At 42.5% G+C, this 10,685-nt stretch overlaps 1 protein-coding gene across 2 annotated transcripts in view; it reads right to left on the reverse strand.

Moving 5' to 3' along the window:
• The window catches only part of LOC148373487 (transcription factor SOX-10-like), an 11,940-nt gene extending 1,698 nt beyond the window's left edge, over nucleotides 1-10,242 (reverse strand). The window contains exons 1-4 of one of the 2 annotated variants that reach the window (XM_088325967.1): nucleotides 10,119-10,242; nucleotides 4,404-5,189; nucleotides 3,723-3,883; nucleotides 1-2,298 (exon numbers count right to left, since the gene is read on the reverse strand). The exon at nucleotides 1-2,298 is cut by the window's left edge and continues 1,698 nt beyond it. In XM_088325967.1, coding sequence (XP_088182093.1) covers nucleotides 1,529-2,298; nucleotides 3,723-3,883; nucleotides 4,404-4,822 — 1,350 coding nt within the window. In that variant the 5' untranslated portion in view covers nucleotides 4,823-5,189; nucleotides 10,119-10,242 and the 3' untranslated portion in view covers nucleotides 1-1,528. Of the gene's footprint in view, nucleotides 2,299-3,629; nucleotides 3,884-4,403; nucleotides 5,190-10,118 lie in introns of both variants that reach the window. The other variant, XM_088325966.1, reaches the window with a different exon arrangement.
• Between the last annotated feature and the right edge of the window lie 443 nt (nucleotides 10,243-10,685).

Here is a 10,685-nt window from a genome sequence, read left to right on the forward strand (position 1 = left end):
GTTACATATTTACAAAGTTTTGGTATCAAAACTTGGGTTACTCTTATCTTGTGTCTATTTCCTAATAAATAAGTCACAGTGAGCAATTTACTTTACAAATCCGACCTGTTGTAAAACACATGCATAATAATTATTTAAAAAGAAAACACTTTAAACAGGTGGAAATGTTTATCTAAAACCATAAGTGTATACAAACAGTTGAACTCGCTGAACACACTTATTACAACAAAACCTAATTATATCTCTTTGATACAAGGTCAATTGTGCCTGAGACCTCAGGTCTCTTCCGTGATCATTGATCAGCATTTGACAGATTTTGATCCTTTGTAGAATTATAATGTTTACTTTTAGAGAGAATTTGCTAACCACTCTGACCAGGACGTAATCCTTGATCTAATTGTCTTTTTTGGAGTGGCAGAAGTGTTGCTGCTGCATATCCAATTCGGTACTCCAGTGTAGCCCCAACATATGATGAGCGCAAGCACCAAAACATTCCTAAATGCAGTGGTAGGCCATCAGGCCCTGCAGGGCCTTCTCTGCTGACCTAGAAAATATCTCAATCATGTGATGTTAATTATATTTTGTCCATGAATACTTGTTAAATATTTCTCAATTCTCTGTTTGTCCTTTCTCCTTCCAATGCTCTTTCCAGATGTGTCCTTTTATATTTAAGAATTTAACCCATCACATTTCAGCCACAACTTGTTGCCAGGGTCAGAAATCTACACAGAGGCCTTCACAATCAGTTCCGCAGGCCCAGAGGCATAAAATTAGTGACGCTCACGCTGTTGCTTCAGCCAATCCGGTTCCGAATTGGCGCACCAGGGCCTTAAAGAAGGGGTAAGGAAACGTCAGAGTCTTCACCAACTGTGATCGGCTAGCGAGCAGTTTTGGAAGTATCACAGGGAAAAGGTGACGACAAATATCCCCGTGTCTACTGCTCCGGTTGAACGAACATTTTTAGCCCTGAATCGAATAAAAACCTATGCCACAAATACAACAGGATAGGCTAGACGTTCAGCATTAGCTTCGATTGCGATAGCAAATAACATCTCAACGGAACTGAAAGGCACACATAATCTGAACGACAGAAATCAGAAAGTAGGGTTGATTTTGTGCACAAGTAAAATGTGTATATATTCCAATTATTTTTGCAATTTTATGAGCTTATCATTGATGTTTTTTTTCATGAGTGTCACAGCTGTAGCTGCAGTTAGCCATAAAATATTATTGAGGGTTGGAATTGATCAGACATAGCACTGCTGAAGGCCTAGGTGTGAAATGCACAGCCCGCCATCGCCTAAATGCTTCCGAAGCACCACATTCCAAACTCAGCCTTCGCCTCTGATAGCATTCCTTCACATGGCTGAGGACAGGGAGGGCTTTCGTCCCTCCTATTTCCCCAGCCGACTCCTCCGGTGCCAGCCCACTCCCCTCCGCACAGACCACTTTCGCCAAAACCACTCTGACTCGTCGGGTCCGGCGCGGGAGCTGGACCGGCACCAGCACCCTTCGGGCTCATTATCTGTCATGGCCGCGACAGTGTAGTGTAGACAGGCTGCTCCCAGTGTGTGGGGCTATGAGACGGTGGCAGACTGGATGGGTCGGTCATGGCAGAGTACAGGGGTCTTTGCGTGGGCCCCATGTACGAAAAGGCAGAATACAAGCCGGGTGCCTGGCTGGAGTGAGCGTAGTAAGAACCCGAGGCCTGCTGCTCTGCGTACTCTGCAAATTGAGCCCTGGCAGCCAGTGAGGGAAAGGCAGCGCTATAGTGAGGGAGGCTTAGAGGGGCATAGGTGACGTGAGCGCCGGTCTCGGAAAAGTGAGCGCCGGGACCCCCTGCCTCGCTTTTGATCTGGGTCTTGGTGGGGTCTGAACCCAGAGATGAGCTGTGATGTTGTGGCTGCTGCTTGGAGAGCCAGGCCGCCGAGTGTCCGCCGGCCGCCGCCAGAGCAGAGGAGATGCCGTAGGTGTATTGGGATGCGGTGGTTATGGGTGTGGCCGCTCCCGATCCAACGCTCTGCCCGATTCCTGGATTGCCATTAGGGGGAAGGTACTGGTCAAACTCATTGACATCAAAAGGCTCCATGGTGACCATCACGTCGTTGCCCATCTCACCAACGTCTACATTACCAAAGTCCATGTGGGGCTTTCCTGAACCTGCGCCACCTGAACTACCCTCTGCTCCCAAAGGGCCACGGGTGACTCCGTTCCCCAAAGCCTCCCTCTTTCCGTCCCCTGCCCTTCCAGACTGAAGCTCTGTCTTGGGTGTGGTTGGTGGTGTAGGAGGACTGTGACCTAAACACACAGAATAAATAAATGTTTTTTTTAACTTAATCAATTCAGTGACGGGGATATTCTTAGATATGATTACAAATCCCTAATAAGGTCAATGGCTGGGGTCTGATTAAGTTGGCGGTAGTTTTCTATTTCTTACAGTTTTCTTATATCCTTTACTTGCCATTTTGGATACATCCATGGCTAATAATGTCTACATTCACCAGGAACTCATCGACCTGGGACTGAGGCAGAACTTTTTTTCCAGGGCCAAAACCCATACCTGTCAATCTGTACATTTTTGCCATACAAAGTAAGTTTATTACGCATTTTAAGACGTGTACGACATACAAGAAAATCTGTACGGAAAAACACAAATTTGTCAATTGTGGGTACCATCTGGTATACACCGACTATCACGAAACGACAAATCAATCAAGTCAAATGAGTTCACCGCGGTATCCTCTATCTCGATATTGTTTTTTTCCGTTGCAAACGAAGCGAGCGGTTTGATGCTACTGTGCACATGCATCTGCCGCCTCGGATTTCATGTGGTAGTTATGTAGTGAAAGAAAATCTTAGGTTCAACTCATTAAAGAGAGCCGGCTCTCAAAAGGCTCCCTTGCTTTGATGCATTATATTACGAATCATTTTGTTGTATAAAGAACTTAAGAAAAAAAGGAGGTCTAAGAGGAGAAAATGAAAAAAGACAGGTTTGTGGTTATCCCTTTAATCAGTATATTGCCAACAATAATTTAATGCAAAAAAAGGAATTAGTTATTTGAATAAGAAATGGTATTATTCTACTTAAGTACATTTGCATGTATTTTTTCCTTCTACAGTGAACGTCCAAGCAACTCAGTATCTAACAAAAATGTTAATTAACAAGGACATGTTTGAAAAAAAAAATATGATGTAAGATTATTTTGTATTGTGTAAGGGAAAATACAACATTTTGTAAGGGCATGGAGCCCTGGAGGTTGACAGGTATGAAAACCGCCCAAAACAAAACTGTGAAAATATGTATCTTGCGATTTTTTGTTGCTGCTAAATGTTATTGCAATACTTTTCAGTGCACTACTGGTACCATGCACTATTCATTCATCACAGTGGTATTATAGCTTGGGTCAGTCTCTAAGTACTACTTGTAAATATTTTTGGCTAATTTTCCTGACAATCTTTCTCTTTAAAGTCTTTATCACATGTTTAGCCTGAAGTCCCATGTCTAATTTTATTGCATACAATGTTTCGCAATGTTGATATCAATGACATTAAAGGCAATCCGATTCATTTCAATTCAATTTGTATTGCAGTTAGAAAACCGATAAAATGTTGTAGTTCCAGCAGCCCACCCGCAGCGAGAGAGTGTTGCCAATCTGCCAGAGGGGACCCAGTGTGGACCACATCCAGATGAAGACCCTTGGATTGTCTATGCCTGATCTCACCCTCCAAATGGCCTGTTGCGTCACTTCCTGACCCGGATCCGATCTTTCCATTCTTGCGGCGTCTGGGCTGGTATTTGTAGTCGGGGTAGTCTTTCTTGTGCTGCTTTCTCAACCTCTCTGCCTCCTCGATGAAAGGTCGCTTGTCGCTCTCATTGAGAAGCCTTGGAAGAAGGAAAGACAATTGTGGATCTTTTTTGCCAATCAGGAGTAGGCAAGCATTTTGACAGGCAGTCATTGGGGTGGGCCAAGAGGAAAACAAAAAACAAATAATGGATTGATGATTCGGTTTTAAAGGGACAATGTATATCATTTAGCGATTTGTAGGTAAAAAAAAAACCCAAACCTTCACTTATTCAATAATAAACTACAGTGAGTATTTTAATAATGCGCGTGTATATGATAGTTAATGTATTTCTGCTCTTTATTCAAATCAATATTGTTTTATTTTTCAATCAATGGTGTTTTTTTTACCACTAGAGGTGCTAAATATTACACACTGTCTCTTTAATGAAGGGGTGTCAAATTCGTTTGAGCTCAGGGGCCACAGGGTAGAAAAAAACTCACAGGAACTAGTAGATTAGAATAGATTTCACCCCTTGGCGGGCCTGATCTGGTTCGCAGGCCGCATGTTTGACACCTTCTTTTAATGAAACAATACCTCAAAAGCCGGGAACTCCTCACCTCCAAAGTTTCCCCAGGGTCTTGCTGAGCTCGGCATTGTGCAGGTGCGGGTGTTGGTCCGCCAGTTTGCGGCGAGCAGCCTGCGCCCAAACCATGAAGGCGTTCATGGGCCTCTTGACGTGCGGCTTGATCTTGGCGCTGTTGTTGACACGCACCGGCATAGGCACCAGCGTCCAATCGTAGCAGTTGAGAACCTGACTGACCGCATTCCGGATCCCCGCCGGGAAGCGCTCGTCCTCGTCCGAGGGACGGCCCCTCGGGCTGTCATCCAGAACCGCCAGCAGCTGCTGCCCGTGCAGGGGCGACTCATCCCCGCCGGCACCGGAAGAGTGAGCGGGCGAGCGGGAACGGCTGTCGTCCGACATGCCGGGACTCAGCTCCGCATCCGACAAGCTTTGCTCCTCTCTGGACATCTTCATGGGGATGTTCGATCTTCTCCTGAAACGCTTTCTGTCGGCTGCCTGATGTTTCTCGCTATTTTAGTGCACTTCAAGGGGCAGACCTATCTTTTTCAGTCTGATCCTCACCTCTAATCTCTAAAGAGTTATAATATAAAGTGCCAATCTGTCTCTACTCTCAGCCTCCGTTGCAAAACTCTATGAGGGTTGAACATCAAAGTTCTTTCCATCCGTGTGGTTGGTTTTATAGGCGGCTCAGTGCACACCTTAGACCCCAGTTTACCTGCTAAAACACAGCAGTCGGCACCAAACTCGCCCACCTAGTTGAGGACTTTCTCCGCGTCGCTCTCCTCGTAGGCTCCCGCGATGGAAATTCCACACGGTGGACCTGAAAAAGCAACAATTGAGGGCGTTGCCTTTTGCACAGGGGAGAATGTTGAGAAACATCACCCAAATCGTCTTGACGTTGGGTCATAATTCAAGATATACAGTGGCCTTCAGTGATGGCCTTAAGTGATGTGTTGTTAGCAAACGATCCGGCTCTATGACCTGCCTCTTGGAAGTGAATAACAGAAGCCCACTCCCCGTCGATCAAGAGCCGGTTCCCTTCAAGATGCCCTTCTTCAATATGCATGTTTTTGCTCAGGGATTCGGTGGTATTGACTTTTAAATTTTTGAGTATAAAAAAAAAAGCTTTTTTGTATTTGATGTTTTTTGTACATCTGTAAATATTTCTATATATGCTTCCTGTGTTTTTCAGGGATAATGTGTTTACATAACAAATGTAAAGTTTGTTTATTGTCAGATCATCCTCTTCCCTCCATCTCACTATACCCGCTGCCGTCTCAGCTGTCAGCCGCTCTGCCCCCTAGTTCTGGAACTCATTGCCGCCTGATCTCCGGAATTCTGCCACCCTGCCCACCTTCAAATCCGGACTCAAAACCCACCTCTTCAGACTTGCTTTTACTTGTCATCTGTCTCACATACCCCCCCGTTCAACTCTACTATGTTTTTTCTGCCATTTATTACTTCCTTGTTTTATGCTTGTTTTATTCTTGCTTTATTGTTGTTTGTTACTCTATGTACAGCACCCTTGGTTGTCCTAAAAGGTGCTTTGAAGTATAATGTATTATTATTGTTATTATCATTATTATTACTATCATTATTAATACGATGATTATCATTATTTTTTCTGTTATTATTTTTATAATTATTATCATTCCAATGTTTATTTGGGGCGGCAGTGGCTCAGGAGGTGGCGCGCTCGTCTTAGGATCAAGAGATCGCAGTTCGAATCCTGGCTCCTCCGTGTTACATGTCCAAGTGTCCTTGGGTAAGACACTGAACCCCTAATGCCCCCAATAAGCAGGTTAGCGCCTTACATGGCTGCACGGCCGCTATTGGGAAATGTGAAGCACACTGTAAAGCGCTTTGGGAAGTCTTGACTTGAAAAGCGCTATATAAATGCAGATCATTTCATTTTATTTCATTTTATTTGTTGTTGCTCTGGAAAGTCACTATTTTTAATCAACATTTTGTAGTGTGTTTTACAGACTTTCTGGGTTGCTTGATATTAAAGTTGTTAAGTATAAAAAAAAAGTTCAAATGAGTTTAAAGTTCACTGTAGAATGAAAAAATAAATACTATTATAATTTAGTCAAATAATACATTTCTGCCCCCTGGCTGGTGCGTCCTTACGCTAGCAGGCCGTAGTGCCGCCAACTCGAAATCTTATTGGCTAAACCAACAGAATTGTTGTTGAAGGCTTCGGGGAAGATTTCTGACCCTGGCCACAAGTAATGGCTGAAATGTGATTGATTAAATGCTTGAATATGAAAGCACTCGTCTAGAAGCAGCACAACCAGGGGGAAAGTAATGGAAGGAAGTTGACAGATGATTCGGAATAATTTGATTAGCATTGCTGGACAAAATATAATTACCGGTACATAACATGACTTGGATATATTTTAAGCCAGAGGCAAAGGCCTTGCAGAAACTTACAACCCACAAGATATAGATACTAAAGGAGGGTATCCATACTTGTATTAGCCACCATTCTAAGGGGTGAACAATCAAGCCTCAAAAGCCACATCCAAAATGTTTAAAGGAGACATATCCAACTTTGCACTTGGTCACAAAGAGTTTGTCTGTTCCTCCTCCCCTAAAAATTCCAGCATTTCCAGCCCCTCACCCATCTTGTAAAAAAGTCTGCCTGCATACTCTTGGAATACAGTAAAATCTCGCTATCATGCGGTTTACTCTTCACGGTCTTGTGACTTCACTGAGTGGTATCTTGCATTGTGTTCTGCATTCTGATTGGCTCAACAGTCTCTCCGTTTGTTATCATTTGAGCTACAGAGAAAAAAAAAGATGTTCAACTGTTAATCAAATGCCAGTGCAAAACGGGTTTGTACTTTGTTTTTTCATTGAATATTGAAACGTTCTGAATGTGTGTCTGGCCTTTGAAAGCGTCATGAATCCTGTCCAAAAATGCCGAAGGGTATTTTGCTCGCGAGAGGTGTGTTTTTTGTGACCAAAGCATTCTTTTTCTAGGTTGAAAATCTTCTTCATCAAAATAACTTTTATCTTGTAAGAAATCCTCGCCATTTAGTCAATATAAATATTATTCAATTCCCAGGGTTGAAAGTGCTTCAAATCAAAGGATACACTGTATTTCCATTCGACGGACAGTGATTTGGTTGGTAAGACAGTGTATTATTTGACCACTAGATGCCACTGTGTAGTTAAGATCAGGGGTCTCAACCTTTTTCAAGCTTGTAGTTAATAATTAGCGTTTGATATGCAATTCTAAAATAACAACTTATGTTGTAACTATAATATTACTATGTTTTTACTGCGTTAACAATTAAATAGACTGAGTTAACTACCAAAAGTTTGTTTTCCTGGAAAATCACAACGACCTAGATCTGCTGAGCTATTTTCAGATAAGTCTGCGGCCAGCTTAGCTGTCCTCGGGCGCAACCTGGTACCCGCAGGCACCTCGTTGGAGACCCCTGGCTTAGAACAACTAAAAAAAACAGGCTTCTCCTCATGTTCAAATAATACAAACGACAAAGACTCAAAGTGACTACAATGCAAATTTTTACCCCTCGTTTCTTTGCCCAACCTTTTTAGGCAGCAAGATGGCAGAAAATTATGTCAGGTCCCTTTTAAAGCAAGGCTCATGCAATGTAAAACAAATAAAAATATCTTGCCACACAAGTTTTTTAAAAATATTATTATTTTCATAATGGGTAATGTATTTTTACATGTATTGGTCCCTTAAAGCCCTTTCAACCCAGTTAAAGACAAATTGTGCAATCAAAATTATATATTTATTGCGATAAACTGTTCATTTGTGTATTCACTTTTTTCCCCTCTGTTGTTTAAATGCAAACGATGAGACCGATGTTGAAGTTGACTACTTATTTTCCTAACTAGAGTAACCACATTAGGTCAGAATTTGTTGAATGTTTGCAAAAGAGGTAACCTTTGCTCTTTAATGATTGAATTGTGCTGCTGTCTGTTTGGTTGGGTTTGCATTGCCTCAGAATTCGACTCGTACCTATAATCAAATCTGTTCCTACAAAGACGAGTCTAAAGAATAATCTCAATTATCCTGTTTCATCCTTTTTGACGTCCTGAAATAAAAACACTTAATTTGCCTTTCAACCGGCCTTTACTGTAAATTTACTGTACGAATACTCAGCCTCTGCCAGAGGCGACAATGCTACCCCCTTGTGACACCCCTGATTGAATTTAAATGGTATCCATTGATTTGAAAAGATGGAATCGAGTGATTATTGCGCATCTTTATTAAAGCGTGACTCACTCCATAAGAGTGGGCTGTACAAGAATTGGCAGTTGTTCCGAGGCCCCAGGAGAGAATGTATTGGAACGATAAGGCACACACTTTTTTCACTGCACTTCTTGGACAAACACGGCATGGCAGTGGAAATACCAACATCACCATGCGCGGCGATTTATTTGGTCGTGCAGGACCGCAGCTATTGGAGTTGGCAAAATGCGCCCATGTTTTGTGCATTCGGCCAACGCCCTGTCCCGCCCTTTGCACTCGCATCAGCGATGTGGTGTAAATGAGTGACACAACACGATGATGTTTGTTAGACAACTTTGCTGGGCCAAATTTAATCGATTTAGCGGTTGCTGTCATTTTGTTAGGGGAGTTTTTAACAATGCCATGCCCTTTTTATGTAATCCACCAATTTTCCATTGCTTTGCCCCAAGCATTACCCCCTTAAAAATAGGACATTTTGCTACCCCTGCTTCTAAACCATGACTTTATTTTAAAGAATTGTTTGCAAGTCCGCTCAACCTGCCTTAACTCTGTGACTCTTAATGTTCCACACTAGCTAAGGAAACTAATGTATCCATGACCAAGAGATTCTTAATTTACTCCGCTGAGATAAACCATAAGATTTAGCTAAACTTGATCATGCAAAAAATTTTCAAAGTATACCAGTAGTTTCCTACCTCTGTGGAGAAAGTAAACTTCATGAAAGTTTTATGACGAATTACCCCTGAATCCATCCATCCATCCATAATCTGGACCGCTAGTCCTTAGTAGGGTCACAGGGGGGATTCAGGGGCCCATCCCAGGAATCTCCGGGCAGTGGGCAGGGGACACTCTGGACTGTTTGCCAGTCAGTCACAGGGTACACAGAGACAGACAACTATTATAGCTAGGGACAATTTGAACCGGCCAGTTAACCGGACAAGCATGTTTTTGGAACATGGGAGGAAACCTACGCAAGCACTGGGTGAACACACAAAAATCTGCACAGCAAGGCTACGAGCTGGATTTGAACACTAACCTCGGAATTGTGCCACGAATGTGCTAACCACTCAGCTGCAGTGTTGCCCTTGCCTGAAAATGTATGCCTTTGGTCCAATCGCAGCAGCTCAAATCCAGTTTGAAGTTGGCTTAATTTACAACACAGTACATGAAAGCCTAGTTTTTTAAAACAAATTACTAAAAAAAAACGTATTTGTTTTTTTTTGCAGCACTTTTCCTGAAGTTAGTAAGCTTTGCACAAAATCTGATTAAAAAGAGTTCTGAATTGAACGATACACATATAAAAAGCCGGTAATTTAAAAGGAAATAAAAATAGATAAAGGATATGTTGTCATCAGGCCGTCTTTAGGTTATTAAAATAAAAGGTGAATGAATGACAGTGGGCTTCTGCAGACTTCTTATGTAGTATGTAGTCTCCACAACTAGAGATTCTCAAATCAGCAAATAAAAAGGACTAACAAAAATCACAACAGCAGTCAAAAGGAAACGAAAGCATCTTACTTCAGTACGGAGGAAAATTCAACGGTGCTAGTGCAGGATAGTTCTTCAGTTCCTTTCCACGGTGACAGTGGCGGGTTCCCCAGCCCCCTCGGTCCCTGTGCCAACCTATGAATGCAAGCTCTGTGTGACTGCACAGGCCTTAAAGGGCTCCTTGTGTCAGGCTAGAGAAGGAAAAAAATAGTAAAGTAAAACGAGGGAGGATACGTTTTAAAGAAACAGCAACTTGCGGGGATGAAATTGGGCTATGGTGGGTTAAAGTTCTCTTCCTTATTGTGATTTCACGTAAAGCACTTGAAGCAAATCAGACTGGTGGATAAAACAATGCAATGGATGCATTTCTGAGAAAAATGATTTTCTCTCACTCATTATGATGTGTGGCGTAAAGAGTATTACACTTCATGACCAACATATTCAGAAACTAATTCGATTTTTCTTTTAAAGCCCTAGTGTGTAATATTTGACCACTAGATGGCACTATTTTCTTATATGAACAAAAAACAATGCCGCAGCAGGCAACAACACGACAGATAAACATGGCGGTGACTTGAGCAGGGGTTCCACTCATGT

The sequence above is a fragment of the Urocampus carinirostris genome, chromosome 1 (assembly GCF_059441175.1).
Source record: "Urocampus carinirostris isolate Australia breed hairy pipefish chromosome 1, RoL_Ucar_1.0, whole genome shotgun sequence".
NCBI classification, from domain to species: domain Eukaryota; kingdom Metazoa; phylum Chordata; class Actinopteri; order Syngnathiformes; family Syngnathidae; genus Urocampus; species Urocampus carinirostris.